This window comes from Diadema setosum, chromosome 13, assembly GCF_964275005.1.
Source record: "Diadema setosum chromosome 13, eeDiaSeto1, whole genome shotgun sequence".
Lineage (NCBI taxonomy): Eukaryota > Metazoa > Echinodermata > Echinoidea > Diadematoida > Diadematidae > Diadema > Diadema setosum.
This window is the reverse complement of record NC_092697.1, coordinates 38,256,026-38,274,821: the sequence shown is the minus strand read 5'-3', so window position 1 is coordinate 38,274,821 and position 18,796 is coordinate 38,256,026. Positions and strand designations below refer to the sequence as shown.

The 18,796-nt window shown below is 40.2% G+C and overlaps 1 protein-coding gene across 1 annotated transcript in view; it reads left to right on the top strand.

Moving 5' to 3' along the window:
- The window catches only part of LOC140236644 (uncharacterized), a 29,757-nt gene extending 10,961 nt beyond the window's left edge, over positions 1–18,796 (top strand). The window contains exons 2-12 of the mRNA XM_072316563.1: positions 2,423–2,507; positions 4,178–7,601; positions 8,730–8,832; positions 9,361–9,578; positions 10,689–10,825; positions 11,603–11,671; positions 12,767–12,823; positions 13,754–13,783; positions 15,342–15,461; positions 16,554–16,735; positions 18,601–18,796. Of these exons, the coding sequence (XP_072172664.1) occupies positions 2,423–2,507; positions 4,178–7,601; positions 8,730–8,832; positions 9,361–9,578; positions 10,689–10,825; positions 11,603–11,671; positions 12,767–12,823; positions 13,754–13,783; positions 15,342–15,461; positions 16,554–16,735; positions 18,601–18,790 (4,615 nt within the window). The 3' untranslated portion in view covers positions 18,791–18,796. The remainder of the gene's footprint in view (positions 1–2,422; positions 2,508–4,177; positions 7,602–8,729; positions 8,833–9,360; positions 9,579–10,688; positions 10,826–11,602; positions 11,672–12,766; positions 12,824–13,753; positions 13,784–15,341; positions 15,462–16,553; positions 16,736–18,600) is intronic.

Below are 18,796 nucleotides of genomic sequence, written 5' to 3'. Positions count from 1 at the left end.
ATTTGGTGCACAAAGAGTTAAACGTACAATCAAGAAATCTCATGAATTTAGTACTTGTCCGTGCTCCTACCACCCCACCCATTCATGAGTCATCTTGTGTGTGCTATACATACAGTTGTACAAATGTACAGCCAAACTTGTTTATAGCGGCTGCCCAAGGGAGATGAAAAGAGTGACCATTATAGACAGGTGGCTGCTATAAACAGGTTAGCCAATATTTTGTGTGTATTGCCTACATAATTACATTTGTATACAGATATATTATCATTGTATAATACCAGTAAAAGTACCTTACATGTAGGCCTACATACGTACGCATACAATATGTGTGTTTCATGCATCAAACAATGCTGGTATTGATCAAGTTGTTGCACAGTAGCAGGCGTGCAGCAAGCAAGCTTTTTACTGGTGCAACAGTATGACTGAATGATGGATGAATGTATGTGTTGGCGATCACTGAATGTTAGCCACCGATGATCAGCACAGCTACAAAACAGACAAACACACTGAATTATCAGCTCAGGTTCAGCTCTGTGTGGTTCTATGGCTACTATAGACAGGGAAAAATCAACCGCCGGAGACATGTTGGCTGCTGGCCGCATTTAACAGGTGGCCACTACAATGTATACACAGGGTCTTTTAAAACACCTTTTCCGGGGGGGGGGGGGGGGGGGGGGGGGGGGGGAACTTTCGGAGGCTGCACTATGGCAGGTTTGAATGCACCTCAATACATGAAAAAACACATCACGTCATGTCTACTATGTACAATGCATTCATGAAATGAATCCATTGTTTGTGAAATTTGAGGAAGAAGCACTAACAAAGGAAGTGCTGATTATGCACAATGCGGCAACTAAAACTGTCCAGTTGTTTGCATGCAGTGTACAGTATATTCAGGAGAGTTCATACGCACCATATTGAACATGGCACTGTTTTTCTAAGGTCACTTGCAATTGCAGTCTCATCTTTAACCCATCATTTCCCAGAAAATTGTTTCTATAGTTCTTTATCATAATTACCTCTGCCAAGGAGGTTACGTTTTTGTTGCTGTTGGTTTGTTCAAGTTTGTCTGTCTGTCTGTTTGCAAAATAGCTCAAAAAGTCGAGGACGAATTTGGATCAAACTTGCAGAAAAAGTTGAGAGTGACACAAGGAACAGATGATCAAATTTGGTAGTGATGTGGATAACCGTCTGGATGCAGGATACTCATAATTTTTTTTGAAAGAATTATTATTGACAAATATGGCCAGCAAACGAGGGAGATCAAGCTGCGTGTGTTTGAGGTGTGCTCAAGGCACAGTATGTCACAGTAAAATGTTGACGAGGTGGACTCCGAGACACAACATAAACAGAAAGGCATCTTTATCATTGGGAAATATTGAAGGGAGATTTTCAGCATGTATGTATCGCTGGCAGTGATCTGCTTGGCAGAGGTCTGCGATCATTGAGTGCTTTCCTAGTTATTATCAGTATTCACCGTTAGTATTTCAAATGGTAGAATAGTATCATCCTTCATGTATAGAGCCCTCTGGTGTTTGACTTTTTAAAGGTACAATTTACCATTTGCAGAAGAAACAGAAGCCCAGCATTAGTGCTGTAAAAATGTGAGTTAGGGATAGAAACAACCACACTAAAGATTTGAATCTGTATAATAGATTTTTAAGTAATACTTGTTAAATACACAAAATGTGAACAATAGTTATAATAAAATTGTTTCCAGACTAAACCGTTTACAGTTACCGTTTTAATGAGAAAAATACTGATACATGTATCTCCTAATATATTTAAGGTTTTATTGCAAAAATTTTATATGGTATGATGTTTTGTGATAGAACAGATCTACAATACACATAATTATGCATCAAATGTGATATCTTGAACATTTTTTAAATCACTGCTCCCAAAGGTAAACAGGACCTTTAACTGTTCAGTTGTAGAATTTTAAAAAGCCTCATGACTGCTACACTAACAATATAAATATATAATGTACATTCAGTGTACTGACTCTCAAACTGGCATCACAATTTAGAAGATTAAAATTCCTATTATTCTCTGAAATTGCCAAACTTTTGTAATTTCTTTCAAATTTTGTGTACACATGTAATGAATTCAGTTACTCTGTAGTTCCATCTACATGTGTAATCTTTTCCCCAATACAAGATATGCAGTGAAATTTCAGAGGAGCCAATTTGAATACAAGATAATAATTTCTGAGTCGAAATTTCCCACAATGTAATGGGTTTAAAATGAATGGCACAATTATATTTTAGATATTGAAAAAAATGATAAAATATTTGACAATATTTGTTGTAGAAAGTTCTGAAAAACATTTGCATAGTTCTCATTGATGAGTGAGTAGATGGAGATCTGTATATGAGTGTATTATCATTGTTTCTTCCTTCTTTATTTGTTTGTCATATAGTTTCGGCGACATGTATGCCACCTTCTTTGGATCCAGCGGCCAGGGGGAATTCCCTCAAGGTTCTGAGAGATCTACTTCTGCCGATGTAAGTATTAATCTATGGACCTCTTGACTCATGCCCAAGATTGGGCTTGTTATTGTATGTTGACCATTTGACCTGCACTTTGTGGTGTTGTCCCGTGGTAAAAATTTGTCCAAAATCCTGTTGCAGCAAATCCCAGAATGCCATTTGTCCATAGCTGTCAAAATTGTTGTGGATTTTTTAGGTTGTGGTTGTTAAGAGTATAGTATGGTATTAAGAAATGTGGGAAATGCAAATGCATGTTCTGTTAAATTGCATTGCTTCAGAAAGAGATAGCATATACTTTTGTGTCTGTGAAAGTATGTAATAGACAAAAGACATTGACTGAGCATAACTTGATCTTCTTTAATAGACTTAGCATAACTTGGATGTTTCCATGCGTCGTCTTTTTGTCATATTAATTCTTTAGCAGTGATTGACAGATAACATGTTGAAATATGACGTAGACAGCACCATTTGCCATTAAAATTTCATATTGTAGTCATAAACAGTATCGCAAGGCTGCCCAGCGATATTGTGCAAAGTTTATTTTCAATCGCACAGTTACAGTGGTATTAATAGAGTGCTCAGTTATTCCATTGTTAAGCAAATATATAAAATTTATATATGAATTATTTTTAAAAGGGATGGCTAGTACCTGATCAGTGGGAATTCAGTGGGAATGCTGAGGGATGATTGTTCCAATCCTTGTGGGATTCATTTAAGAGTACACTATATATCTATTGTTGTGTGAATTTTTTTTGCTTCAGAATGGTTTCATATTCAAGTGATGTGCAGTTTAATTGCCCCGTCACTGTACAGGCATGCTAACCTGGAAACATTAAACTGCACGTTACTTGAACAGGAAACCATTCTGAAGCAAATGATTTTCACACAACAATAGATACTCTTAAATGAATCCCACAAGGATTGGAACAATCATCCCTCAGCATTCCCACTGATTCCCACAGATCAGTTACTAGCCATCCCCTTTAAATCCTGATTTATATGCCAACTTGTACATTGATTATATTGTATGTCATTATGGAACTAGACAAATAGAATGTTGATATGCCATATTCTGGGTTCATTGCCATTACCTCATTTACTTAATTTAGGGATACATTCACGATTGTATGCTTTGTGAAATGTGTAGCGGCAACAATTACTTCCAGATTATGATTTCTGTTGTAGGGTTTGTTATTCCAAGTGAAGTCATTCCCTACCCGTAGTATGATGTGATAGGACACGCAATTGTAGCTTCTGGTGTACAATACCTCTGGACTCTCCCTGGGAGCACTATGTTTTGGAGGTTGTCAGTCCATCTGCTTTAACACATTTTGTTATCATGTTTGTTTGTTTGTTTGTTTGTTTTTTTTTTTTTGGGGGGGGGGGGAGGGGTGGAGAGAAACTCTAAATATTCAGTGGATTTTCTTGGTTCCTAGCCCATGCTGAATGAGATGTAAATGTGCTGATAGGGAAAAAGTACCACAGGATCAAAGGTTGTATGAACTTTGACTAAAAATGACACTTTCAGTTGAAAATTATCTGAGATAATGTGCTTCGGTACGAATAGAAATGAATTATATGCAAGTATTTGCATAAAGTGAAAGTGGTGAAAGGTCAAGGTCAAAGTTCATTGCATTTTTGCGCAAAACTAATTATTGTGTGTGTTTGTTTCTGTCTTGTCCTAGGAGTGTCTGTACCCCTCATCACCATACCGAGGTAGGCCAGAGACGTCAGACCAGGCTCAGTACCAGGGAAGGCACAGCCAGGTGTTGAACACACCCCCTTTCCCACCATCTTCCCAGCACAACTGGCAGTCTTCCAGGAATGGTTCTTCTTTCTCGGCGCAGCAGGAGGAATCCTTCTCCCTGGGTCCATTCCACAGCATCTGGTCTGCCAGGTCTGCTGGACTGGCAGGTGATGCCAACCAGAACCACCAGCAGGATTCACAGCAGTGGGCTCACTCCACCACACCTACATTTGGCTCTTCACTGCACCAGGCACCACAGTGTGGGACTAAAGGTGACATGGGAGCTGGTACAGGGGTTTTCAATGGAGAAGCTCATGTACCCCCGTCTATGACATACCCATGGTCTCCGTATGACAGTCTAAACAATTCTCTTCAGAATTCCCAGCCTTCTCATGCCGGATGGAACTGGGCCAATCAGGACTACTCTTTACCTCAGTATTCAGGTTCTCTGGCTGCAGACCACCAGCAAGCCAATCACCACCCAATCAATGAATGGGAACTGTCAAAAGATGAGTTTATCAAGAAGATGCAGGATGCAGATATGAGAGGAATTCAAGAGAGACATGAATGGAAAAAACAAGGCATTGCATTTCCACCTGTGTGCGGTGTTCATGACAAGAGCAAGGCTACTGTCCACCATGGTCATCATCCAGACAGTGCAAGTAACATTGTAGCATCTTTCCTGGAGAGATATCGGAACAAGGAGCTTCCTCAATTCAGCCGAGAGTCCAGCACAGAGTCTGCAGATGGGAATACCACTCCAGTTGCTGCAAAGTGCAGAGAAATAGGAGCTGACTCAAAGACTTATTCTGTACCAAATGCAGCCTGTGAAGGAGTAAAGAAGGATGGTGCATTAGCTGCTGCAAAGTCCAGTGATGACTGTGCTTGTAGCAATAAATCAACAAACCCTGCATCAACTCCAGGTGAAGTGAATGACCTGCAGTACCCGGACACGGCATCAGACATGGGAGAATACTCAAATCAAAATGACTTAGGCCGGACTCTTGGAAGTGCAATCAGAGAGATCAGGTCATTTTCAGATCCTGTTACTGCTCAAGAGACGCTGAAGGAGAAAACAGCAAGAGGTGTTGCATCCAAGAATGGAAAGCTGAGACCAGCAAAGCGAAAGCCAAAAGGGCCGAAAGACAAACGGAAACACAACTCTGAAGGGAACAATTCCAGGATGCAGAATGGTGCTGCAGAGGTCATGATGCTTCACAATGGAGGAGAAGTTGCAGAAAGCACTGCAGAAGTGGTCACATGTGGACAAGTGTCTTCAAGTGTTCAAGAAGAGACCCCAGTACCCAAAGTTAACTTATCACAACAAATCTTGCCAAAGAGTAGTGCAGAGGAATCTGCCAGCCCAATCTTGTCACAACCACTTGTAGAAAGTTGTCCACGTGAAAGGTCTGAAGTGGCCTTTGAAGAAACACCTCACCTCCCCGGCAAAAGGTCATCAATGTCAACTCCCACTTCTCAAAGGGATAAATGTCTTGCATCAGAGAGTCTTTCAAGCACAGTGCAATGTGGACACACGGACGGTGCAGCGACACAGAGGAGGTCAGGAAGTGAAGTAGAAAAAACTGAAAGAAGTGCCAATTCTGAAGCTACATATTACATCAAGTCATGCAGTACAGATTCTGGTTTAAGTGCAAAAAGTGAAGAACAGAGTAAACTGAGAGATTCATGTATGCAGCGTGTGTCAGAGGGGAATGCTCTTGAGGAAGGGTCTCCAAAGGAAAGTCGTGATCAGTGTCAACAATCTGTACAGCAGGACAGTGGATCAGTTGTTGGTGCAGGCATGGCAGAGCCTATCCAAGAGTCTGTTCTTATAAGTGACATGAAGGACCATGGAAGTTCAAGAACTGACACTGCCCATGACAAACAGCAGGTGCTTGAGTCTTGTACCAAAAATGAGGAGGCAGAAGATGCCAAAGTCAGTTCTCCTTTCTTTGACCCAAAGCGGATATTTGGAGATCCTTCTGCAAAAATGGACAAGAAAGGTCAGAGGCAGGTTTTGACTGAGAAAACACAGCATGAGAAGAACACTGCAATGACACAAGCTGCAGATTTAGAATCCAAGATGGGACAAAGATCTGGTGATACAAATGATAGCCGAAGAAGATCGCTTGGAGCTAATATAACAGCCATGCATGTAGAAGTAGGGAATGGGAGCATTTGCAGCAAGGACCTTCCTCCACATCAAAGCCAACATGTGCCTTCCACAAGGGTTCCAGACTTCACATCCTCAAGCCCTGACACAGGAACAGCATCAAAGTGTTCTCCTGTCATGCAAGGGAACCAACTTGGCCAAACATCATCCATCATGCAAAGTGATACTGTGGTCTCTGACATAAAGCATGAGAAAACCACCATCTCTGGGAAGTCTTCAGACCAAGGTCCAGGGAAATCCATGCCGTCCAAAGGAGCAGTGAATGGATCTGATACAAGCAGAGGGAAAAGTCCCGATGCTAGAGGGGAGAGAAGGTGCAGCGGAGAGTCCCACATGGATGGCTTCCACCATCCCTTTGGCTGCTCAGCAGATTGCTATAGTTGGGATTCTGCCGCAGATGGTAGTACAAATGCCTCGGGATTCACCCTACCACAGTTCTCCAGTATGCCTCATGCAGAGGGTGCCCTTCACCATACCACTAATGAGACCAAACCACATGGACTTCATCCCACATGTGCAGGGCACTCTCAGGCATCAGAAAAAGTTCAGGATGAGGTGCAAACAGGTTGCTGTGACCAGCCCAGAACTGGAGCCATGTCACATGGATTCGAGTCACATTCCTCAAAAGGTTCACCAAATGGACATGTCTTATTGAAGACCACTCAGAAGGATGAGAAATCATCACTCGGTAGTGCATTTCATCAAACATTTGATGATAGCAGCACTAATTCTTCTTCTGAAGAAGACAATCAAGCAAGCTCACAGACTCCGCGGAAACCTTCGGAAAAGAATGATAACATACCCTTCACTGCAGGTCCATTTCGTCAGGCAAGAAATGAGAAGTGCCATGAGTTTGATCCATCTACTGCCAAAGAGCTACGGGAAGGACTCAAGACCTCCTGGATGTCCCAGCAGAAAGAGAAGGAAAGGAAGAAGCAGAGAGAGAAGGAGCAGCAGGAGGCACACTCTAGAAAGAAGCCTACGAGAGCCACCTATGGCCAACCAAATGGACAGCACTCAAGGACCCCAGAGCACCACCCTCGGCAGGAGGAGAAGACCCAGAAATCTTCCCAGACGAGATCAGAAGGACCAAAGTCATCTGCACAGGAGAGGGAGAGGCACCAACCAGCACAAGAAAATGGCCACAGACAGGATGCTGAGGAGGATCTTGCCAGGCCGATCAGTGATGGTGAGCTTTTATCCTTCTCAATTCATATGTCCCATCTTGTGGGGTACGTGCTCTGTGACAAAGTTTCTATGAAATTTCTTCAGCGGATAATACTTACCATCAGAATATTCCCTTGAATGTTTTTGACCCAATTTTGACACAGATTGGCAATATAACATATCACAATCAAATATGAAATTCTGTAATGATTTTTTTTTTTCATTCATTCTAAGAGGAGTTCATGTGTTCACAGGTTGTGTCAATCAGTATTTTTATTTTTCCCTCTTCTGAGCAGGATTTGCTCCAGTTGGTGTCCCGTTGGGGGCATCTAGGATGTGCCCAAATACCCAGATTTTGAGGGTGTAGCCCAAGGTCTTCAGGTGGAGTGTCATGAAGGCAAAAAGGGCGGCTGAGTTACATGCTAGATTTCATGTTTTGTAACAAGGAACAGTGAGCCTTGTTTGTTCAATGATATGTGGGAAATTGTCAGCACTGGAGTTCTTGGAAAAAAAAAAAGTTATTTTATTCGTCATGTGGCAATGCAGGTTTCTGGATCACAGCCTAAATGTCATTCTGCTCAATATGTGACTGCTGAGGATGGGATATTCATATGCATTCATAGTTTAAGTGCTCAAGTGAATTTGATAACATGCATTCATTGTCTGATAAAACCACACAGACAAGAGGTAAAAGGCATGGCCTGTCAGTGGCTGAGGAATGCTAGACAAATGTCCAAGATTTGCTGTAAAACAGTAATGTTCATGAGCATTTTAATTTTGCAAATTTCGCGAGAGCCGAGTTTCACGAAAACGAAATGCATGCTAAAGATCTTGTGTACACTATATGCGTTTGACAACTCGCAAAAATTTCATGCTGCAGATAAGGCCGTCGGCTCCCATTCATGAAAATTTCAATCTGCGAAAGCATCTTGTTTTACAGTATGTTTTGAAGAAAGCGTGAAGGTGACTGAAGAGTATACAAAATATTAATGTTAGGTTAGATTCACTTCTAGAGTATTTATGAGGATTTTTATTGTGTTGCGGTGAGGAAGCAAATCTTTCTCAAAAAGTCTACTTTTTTGCATAATTTTATGTGGATGTCTTGATTATAAACTGTTTGTTGTTTTTCCCCCTTAATTCTTTCATATAGAGTGGTGGTTTCAACTGGGAGTCAAGCTGGTAAAGGGTTTGTGCTGGATGGTGCTCTTTGCAGCCTTGTTGTGTCTCGTCCTGCTCTCCTTCAGTCTCTCTGTGTAAGTTTCCACATGGAAATAAATTTAGAATATTCAGAGAAACAGGTAGTCAGTTTAAAGCTGTATTTGTTTTTGATTCACATGCTGAGAGATTTTTCAAAGATTCCGATTAGTCACCTGTCTGGTTTTTCGTCTATCATAGCACGATCTGTAAGGGATGCTGATTAAAAATCACCTTTTTATGTGTGTGTTCTTTGTAGTTTACTATGTAATACCTGAACAACTGGGCAGAAAATGTTGGAAGTCAGTTATAATTGCCAGGAGATACTGTGTGCTGTGTGATATCGAAACAAACCATTGTAGGTATGATGCATAGCACAAAAATGTTTGCTCTAGTCTTCTACCTGTGGCCAAAAGTTCTACTTCTAGAGATCATAACTGAAGTCTTTGTTGGAATTAGTTTTTTTCGTTGACACTACATTTTGTATTGCATGGCATAGGCTATTCTGTTGTGTTTTTAGTTTTGAAAAGTGGCCTGTCATGCAAACACGTAGTAGACATTCTGGTTTCCTTGTCTTTCTCTTGCAGACTGAAGAGGTTGTGTGTATTTCTGTACCAGCAAGGCAAGGTGCTCTGGGCCAAGTATAGAAGGCAGCAGTCTTGGGGGGAGGAGCACCGTGGATACAGTGGTTGGAGTGGAGGAGGATGGGGAGGAGGATGGGGAGGTAGCGGTACCTCAAGGGGTGCTGGAAGAGGGAAAACACAGTCCAACAGCTCAGGACACAATATTGAACTGCCTACCACAGGTGGGTTCCCTGGGAAGTGCTTGGCAAAAGTCATTTCCATTTGAGTGTGAAAAGCTAGGATGAGATCAGGAAAACCAGTGATGAAACTGTTTTTTTATAGTCTAGTGCAAAGTGGTTGGAACAGTGTTTCTATCTACAGCTGTATGACATATTTTAGTGAAGCTGTTCAAGCTTTGTCACTAGTCATTAATCATGCAGTAAAAGTATTATGTGTTAGAAAAGCCATTTTAAAGCCCCTGTCTATAGTGGCCACCCATCTATGCCAGCCACTTTCCTTGTCTCCCTTGGGTGGCACTATCAGACAGATTTGACTAATTGTATTTTATAGCAATATACCAAGGTAGTATTGGAACAAAGGTCTTGAATTGTCTTGACTAAGCAGTAGCAACTGTATATGAATGATATTTGTTTTTTTAAATTGTGGATATATCCCTGTTTCTCATGGGAGGATAAAGTTTTGGTACTCTTGTGGGCTTAAACTGAGGATTCCTTTGTTTGTCAGCCTTACAAAGTATTCTGGGGAAAGGAATTCTAAGTAGCACAATGACATTCATGACTAATCCTGTACATTTATACTGTATATGCCATGTATTTAGCGAGTCTAATTCTTGCGAATTGGGACTTATTCCAAATACACGAGTGGTTAGATTTACAATTTTGGAGTACAATAATGAACAGAGAAATGTGTGTGTGTGTGTGTGTGTGTGTGTGTGTGTCACATTCATGTCAGGATCGGAGTTGATAGTTTTGCGTATTGTTAAATCGCAAACACAGAGCTGCCAACTAGTACTGATTTTCTGTAATTTCTACTGAAATTGAAGAAGAATACTGGAGGTTACAAGCAAATCACTGATTTTAGAATTATTGTGATATATTCTGTTACACCGTTAAGGATTACTGATTTTCACTCAAGAAAGGTGCAAATTACTGATTTTTAGCCATCAAAGTACTGAAAGGCATTTACAAAAGTTGGCAACTCTGCAAACAGCACATGACTCACAAAATTTGCGAAAAATGAACACCTTGCAAAATATATGGCATCTTCACTAGTACACCATGCAACAAAGACCATGTTTTACCATCAGTTATTTTTCCCGTTTGCCTCTACAGAAGAATCGGCAATCCGTCGCCTCCTGGCTGTCGATCCCGACAAGTATTACGAGGTGTTGGGAGTGGCAGAGGATGCCTCTGATGACGATATCAAGAAGTTCTATCGCAAGCAGTGCATGCTGGTTCACCCAGACAAGGTCAGTTTAGCTGTCTGTATATCCAGATCCATGCAATCAGACAGGTGGTCCAGAGATTTCCAAGCTTTCTATTATATGAGCTGTTATCATTGTGTACAGATATTTTCGCAGTTGAGGATGTCACAGACATTTTTTGCGAGATCTTGTTTTCGCGAATTGACAGGGGCAATTGTAAGTGCGCTATTACCCTAGTGCATGGCAGCGACATTTTCGCGTGTTAAATTCGCGCTCCGACAGTGATTCACAAAATGCGCCTAAATTAAACACTCATGAAAATAACAGCTTATACAGTATGCTCTTTTTATTACAGTAAATGCTACTAGATTATAAATGTCTTTTACTTCTTAGTTTCAATCTTTTGTCAGTTTGGAAGAAGTTACAGAAACATTTTCAACTACCTGGTTATCCACCATATACTACTTAAAACTACTCATTTTTTTTTCTTATTGAGAAATCTTTAAATAAATTGAAGCATGACAATGTAAAAAACATGAACTCTCTCATGAAATTGGCATAAGTACCTTTGTATTCTTGTTAAAAAAAAGAAAAGAAAAGGAACAAAACAAAAACACAGAGAAACCTTAATGCCATTACACTCTTAAGAGAGATGTAAATTAAGTTTTGTAACAATACCAGATCCTGAAGTGGAACTGCTGTTCCGCATGGATGTGATTACTGATGTTATATGAGTTTCAGTTTCCCTAGCTCATGTAAACATCAACAAGAAATGTCCGCTGATTTTAATTCACATTTGATTCTCTTCACCTTCTCCCATAGACCAGTCTACCACGTGCTAACGAAGCCTTCCAGATTCTACAGAAAGCATACGCCACCCTGAGCGACCCTGTAAGATTGTGTTTGACATTGCATTTATTTGCCGTGCACCAGCCTTTAAATCTATGCAGTAATTTCTGTGATGTGATAAGTTCTTTTAATTTGCATTGGCATTTTAGTTCATTTGTCCAAATCAATGCCTTTCTCTCTCGTGATGTGGAAATGTATCAGGGATGTGTGTGTGTGTATGGGGGGGGGGGGGCTAAATTCTGTAGATTATCATTCTGTGGGCCTCTAGTCTTGGTTCTCTAACCATTACAAGATATGCATATGTGAAAATACTATCTTAGAATAGTACATCTTTGGTTAAACTGAATATGAAGGTTAATACTGTACAAAAGAAAATTATTGGGTCTAGTTCTATTTTTTCCCCTTGTGATTGACCAAGGCGGATGGACTTTGCATCGTTTTTAAACTTACAAAGAATTATGGTCAAGGCCCTAAAGAGAGGTATTAACCACATAGCTTGCTGTTGCTGTGGAGAGGTTATGGCTGTACATTCTGTTGTATGATGTACATACAGTACCTGAGCTGTAACCTTTGTGTACTATGAGAGCAATTCTGCTCTCCCCTGGGACTGCCAAATATACTGCAAAAGCGGATATATTCCTGCCACTAATTTTTCGCATTCGGCCGGGTAAGAAGAGTTTCGCGTGTTTTTAATTCCACTGAATCAAGACATCAACTACTGGATCACATGATAGGCAAAAATGTTTGTGTGCTTTTATTTTCGCGTTAGTTTCTGGTTGCACAAAATGCGCGAAAATTTCCACCTTTACAGTAATGGAAACACTGTACTGGAATTCAGTATCACTCTCAATAACCATTGATGTGCATTTGCCCATCCCCATAATAGACACGAGAGCATTTTGGCTGGTTTCATGCAGACATCCCACCGAGAACAGTTTCACAAAAAGTTTGAACAGGATGAAATTTGGTGTGTTTCCAGTGATGAAATCTACAACGAACTGGAAAAAGTTCTTTACAAGCCTAGCTCCAGAAAAGTAGTGATTAATGACAATCATCCCATTCATTTCATATGTAACAAGTGAACTTGTATTTGTGTAAATTATTTTTAAAATGCATTTCACTTCTTATTTCTTCCAGGATAAACGGAATACATATGATTTTGACCTTAATTACAAGGACCAGTTGGAAGAAGAGGTAAATATTGAACAATGAAAATTAGTTTGTGTGAATAGAAGCTGAAAAATCAGAGAAACAGGACAGTTAAAGTTTGATCAAATTCTCATGTAAACAAAAAAAAAAGAAGGTTTTTGAAAAAGTTTTGATCAATCAAGCACAAGTTGGCAACTTCATGATATAGCATGTGAGTTCAGTTGCTCTTTACATGAAATTTCATTAAATCTTGTTTTAATGACAAATTACATTTTTTTTAAATACAGGGGTTGTGTACAAAGATTGTATAAGAAGGTGCTTGCACAAATGGAAATTGACTTGATAGGAAAATGAGCATTTCTTATGTGATAGTACAGAGAAAATTGGGGGGGGGTGAGCTTAAATGCTTAAATGTTTGTGTTTGATTGTTTGCAACTTCAAAAAAAGAAAGAAAATCATAACTGTATTGGTAACAGAATTTAGGGGACAACTACTCCATACAATTTGTTGGTCTGCACGTTCTACCGATAGACATATGTCATACATAATTGAAATGTGAGAGCCACATATTTTTCAAATCACTAGGATGGACCTTACTGACCTCTACTTAACCACTTTACTGTAACCAGCAAATGACCAATGAGCTTACAGTATATCAATAAATATTTGCTGTGGCTGGCCCCCTAGGTACAGACAGACATACGTAGACCACATAAGAATATGTTAAATATAATCAAAGTTACCTGTCGTTTGATTTAGTAGTGAATATGGCAACCTATATACAGTATAGGGCAAGAATAATTGATCATTTTTTAAGGTAGAGAAGGAAATTCACATGAAACATTCAATTTTATGCTGTTGTGTATTCATGATATCCCTTTGAACTTGGTATGAACTAGAAATTAGCAGTATCAATCATTTTTGATCTGATCACCATGCATGATTATCTTTTATTTTTCCCTCTCTTCCCGTCAGGTTGCTGAATTTTACAGAAAATGCGAAGAGGTGAGCTCACAATGTTAAGCACAAACATTGCAGGAACGTAGACCTCTAGGTTGATTTCAAGCTGTTTTTGGCTGATCTGATTATTTCTCAGCAAACTTGATCTGAATAGTTTTATGCCTATCATAAGGTTTGCATGTCATTTGACACTTGGGAGTTACGTAAAACCTAACTAGTTGGGATTGTTAATGCCAAAATTTCAATAGTTACGTTCAGACGTAGATCCCTAACCTGGAGGATAGGCTGTGGCCCCCTAACTACAATGCGCGTTCACATGACGAAACTTTCCTGGAGGAGAGGCTCACTGCCCTCGTAACTACGCTTGTCTACAAGAGTTCCTATATGTCCACACGATGCCTAACTAGGAGTGGAGACCCCTTGCAGTTTGTTGATAGAGTGCTAACCCCTAGATATCTTGTGGATAACTATCTTCAAGTTAACACACGATGCCTAACTAGGGGACCCCTTGCAGTTTGTTGATAGAGCGCTAACCCCGAGATATCTCTTGAATATTAAACTATCTTTGAGTTAACTCAAGATAGCTATCAATGAGTGTGTCTACACGGTGCTTAATTACAAGCCTGTCCTCGAAAGCTGTCCTTGCGGTTAGTGATCACAGTCTGAACGTAACTATTGTCTTAGACCTATTTTCAAAGTATTCCAAACTAGAGAAGCACTCTGAGAGCGCAGACCTCCGCCAAGCATGCAGCTCATTTCCATCACTGATCTTGTTCTTCCATAGAGATATCAGTGATTTCCACCCATGCGTGCTTATAACATTTTGTGCTGAAAGTCGCTTGATTTACCAATATAGAAGCCTTTGTTACGTTATAAACCCTCTGCTGCATGGCGCACCTCGCCCTAGCAGAAACTATAGCACGCACTTTAGTGCGCACATGCAAACCTCAAATACGCGCAGCCTGAACTCCCAATTTCATTGACCCTACCTGCCAAAATATAAAAAATCCTTCATAAATTCCCCCCAAATTCTCAGATCACTACCAAAATTTAATCATCTGTTACTTGTATCATTCTAAACCTTTCTTGCAAGTTTCATCCCAATCCGTTAACTACTTTTTGAGTTATTTTGCACACGGACAAACAAACAAACAAACCAACGGTAACGAAAACATAACCTCCTCCCTTGGCGGACGTAATAACTGAGCATAACATGTAAACGTAATAATGACTTCATGTAGAGTATGAAGTGTGATGTTATAGCCAGTCATTGCTATGGAAACTGGTTCTCAACAACCTCGCTTAGCTCAAATATCTGTGAACACGATGGTTGCTACGAGTATATGGACTGTGACATCGACACTTCGGTGCTCTGTATCTCTTTATATTCTGCTGCAAGGAGAGCACAACATACAATAACACACATGTTTGATGTTTTTTATTTCTAGCTGTGTAGTTTGGGCCCAAAATTCTTTTTGTAGACAATCTCATGATTTATAATTTAGTACCTGAATGTTTTTGAAAACAAGTGAATCCACATACTGCTATGGTCTGTTCTCATTGTGTGACGATAGACTAACTTCACTCTCTCTACCCTGTCCAGATGATGAACACTATGCCTTGTAGTTATTGCCAAGGAACGCATAAAAGACTCCCGACTGAACTTCCCTTCCACGCGGCTAGATACTGTAGTTATCACAACACCCGCCATCCTGCCAAAGATGTAAGTCACCAACACTTCCCCTCTTTCAGATTGTAGAAAAGTCTTTCTTGTAGTTGCAATTATAATCTCATGAGAAGAATTGTGATTGTAAGCAAGATATTTCTGTCCGGTGATCAGGAGGTCGTAGGTTTGAATCCTGCTCGAGTATGTACACCCATGATTTTTTTTTTTTAATCATGGCTACTACTAAAACACTGATCAAGTCAGTGCTTATTTACGTTGATGTAGGGCAATTTGTCAATCAGTTGCAATGATATTTCTTGCGTCTGAAAGCAAATTATTGCAACTGATTGACAAGTCCGTACAGTAATTACAAATGATTGTTATCACAATTCTAGAATCTCTATTAGCAAATAGAGGTCCGGAGGTGTTTTCAGTACTTGATTTGCTCAATTCATGGTGTGCACTTCCCATCTGAAAGACTTGACCTCCAAAACATGACTGAGGAGGCAGAGTTCAGCTCAACCCACATTTAGTTTCTCCCACAGACAGTGCAAAATGTACTGCAATCTGCCTGTATGGCACTAGCTAGTGAGCACTTTGTAAGTGTGATTGATAGGTCAGGAAGCTCCTACCTCAAAACTCAAATCAGGATTATAATGCGATTCATGAACATGATTACAAGGCAGATTTTTCTGTTGTCTGAAAGGGATGCATTTTTTGACATTCAAACTCAAATACTGTGTAAGCTGTTATTTTCGCGAGGGTTTAATTTAGGCGAATTTCGCGAATCTCAATTGGCTCGCGAATTTAACAACACGCGAAAATGTCTCCATGCCCTAGGATAATAGCGCATTTTCGTTAGCGTCGGCATCAGTTCGCGAAAACAACATCTCGCGAAAATGTCTATGACCCCCTCATTCGCGAAAATATCTGTACGCGAAAATAACAGGGTATACAGTACCCAGTTTGGTCTCCTTTGAACCAGTGCAGGTTTAGTTGTGATTTTTTGTCATATAAAGGTGCAATTTGTATTGTATTTTTTTAATGTCCCCGTACGTGTGAACAAGGGCAAGAAATGTGTGATTAAAATCATGCTTTGATCTGTGTGTAAATGGGCCTGTCATCGACCCTTTTTCACACTTCTTGCAGGGAGATATCTGGAAGGAGACATGCTTCCTCAAGGTTTATGCCTACATGTATGTCCGTGAGGATGACACGGTGTACGACGTGACTGAGTGGGCTGCCTGTCAGTGCATCTTGAATCGGATGACTGCCAACACTTGTAAGGTCCAGTATCGAGTCCAGCATGCTCCCAGGAGGCCTCCTCCCCAGTAAGTGGTCTTGCATTACTTTCTTATCCCCTTCATTTTATACAGGTTATAACACGGTTATGACAAAATTCTCATCGCAAGGAAGTAAAAATTCAAGTCCCAAGATTATTATCCATATCTCCTTATATAACTTACTTTTTGGCTATAATGAAATATTGATATAACGAAAGAAAACTGCAGGTCCAGAGGACCTGTTATAATGGGATTCGCCTGTATTATGTGTGTTTGTGACTACAAAAAGTGAAAATTTTTGTACGTTTTGTGTGACTTAAAACCAGCACATGAATAAAAGCACACAATTTTTTTATTTCTGGTTACACATTATGTAGTATTATTTCATAATTTCATTTCACAGAATTGTAAAACATGCGAAATTCATCGTACCAGGCAGCGCAAAAAAAAAAAAATTATTCACATGAAAATATCAACTTTTGCAGTATACGATCCATACATACTTGTATTTATATGTATGTATGTGCATATGTATTTAAGTTCAATTAGAAACTTTGGACAACCATTCTGGCTGGTTATAATCAATTTCTGAGTACTACCAGATGTTATCATTACTCCTGAACAATATCTCAAGATGCTTATAGTTTACACTCAGCAAAGTTTTTTTAAATGTATAGCTTTATTGGAATTGACCTGTTTGGTTTGGGTGCTGTTTTTAATGTTGATATCTAATTCAGCCATAATTGCTTTATGCACAGACATAGTAATGCACCTGAGTCATTGTATAATCCAGTGAATCATCTTTTCTTCATATTTGGAAGCTTCCCAGTTAATGGCCGGCATACGTTGCAGTGTTTTAGAACTGTATAGGTCAAACAGGATTGTCTAGAGTTTTTCTGTGTGTGCCATGGTGTGTGTACAGGCTGCGTTCATGCGAAACTAGAATTGCGTTTCTAAACGTGTTTAGTCGCTGAACGTGTTTAGTTGCGTTGCATTCATGCGATTTATCCATTTAAACGCGTTTCAAAACGCCGATCTGAAACGCTGAAAAAAGGGCGTTTTGAATCATGATTCTGCCAGAATCACAATCGCAGAAACCGCATGAACGCAACCGTGATTTCAATCATGATTCTGGACGTCATTGTGCACTGTGCGCATGCATGTCTCACGGGGTATCCCACTGGTTCTGTTCGCGCGCTTATGTACGTCTTATGAATCGTGTGTTTCGGTACCATACCTGCACTAGTTTGTTTACATCAATGCCATGCGCCATACACCGATTCTATGCTAGTATTTGGCTGTTAATTATGATAATGCATGTAATTACTGTCCGATCGAGTTGAATGGCTCCAGCTGTTCTACCAAAGAAACCATTTGGACAGACGAAGAATTAAGATTATTCCTCGTTCTGTGGGCAGAGCGTGAATACCACAGTAAATTGGACGGTGTTCACCGAAATAAAAACGTATACAATAAACTCGCAGATCAGTTGGCCAAAGAAGGCTTCAACAGGAGGTCAGGCTGGAGTTGCAGAGACATGGTCAAACTGCGCAGTGCGCTGCGCAATGGCAGAGGGTGAGCTGAACCAGAATGAGCGTTGACGAAAGCCCGTATGAACGCTCTTCCGCGGAGACTGTGATTTGAAACGCCATTTTGAATCATGATTCATGTTTGTGATTCTGGCTACAAAATGTGCATGAACGCGCCTACTATTCCCACAAAAACTAAGCTTGCAAGTCTTCATACATTTTGTCTTTAAAATATCTCATGAATGAAAAGGAGCAAAAGAAAAAAAAGACTCTGCTGGGATTTTCTTTGCTCATTATCATTCGTTTACTTTGTATATATTTCCGTGTCAGTTTCCCTATTTGGATGCACTTTGAATATTATGTGTACTCTCATTGCTGTTGCAGGTATGAAGAAATGTTTAACAATCTGTTTGGGCAAGGGACATTCCAACACTCCTGGAATGCGCCAGGACAGTCGGGACATTCGGGACATCAGGGACAACGCTCCTCTGGTGGGAACCAGTCGAATGGAAAACATAACATGGGGCGCAACCCGTACAACAGGACCAGGAGATCCCGGAAGAGGAAGAAGTGAGAGAGA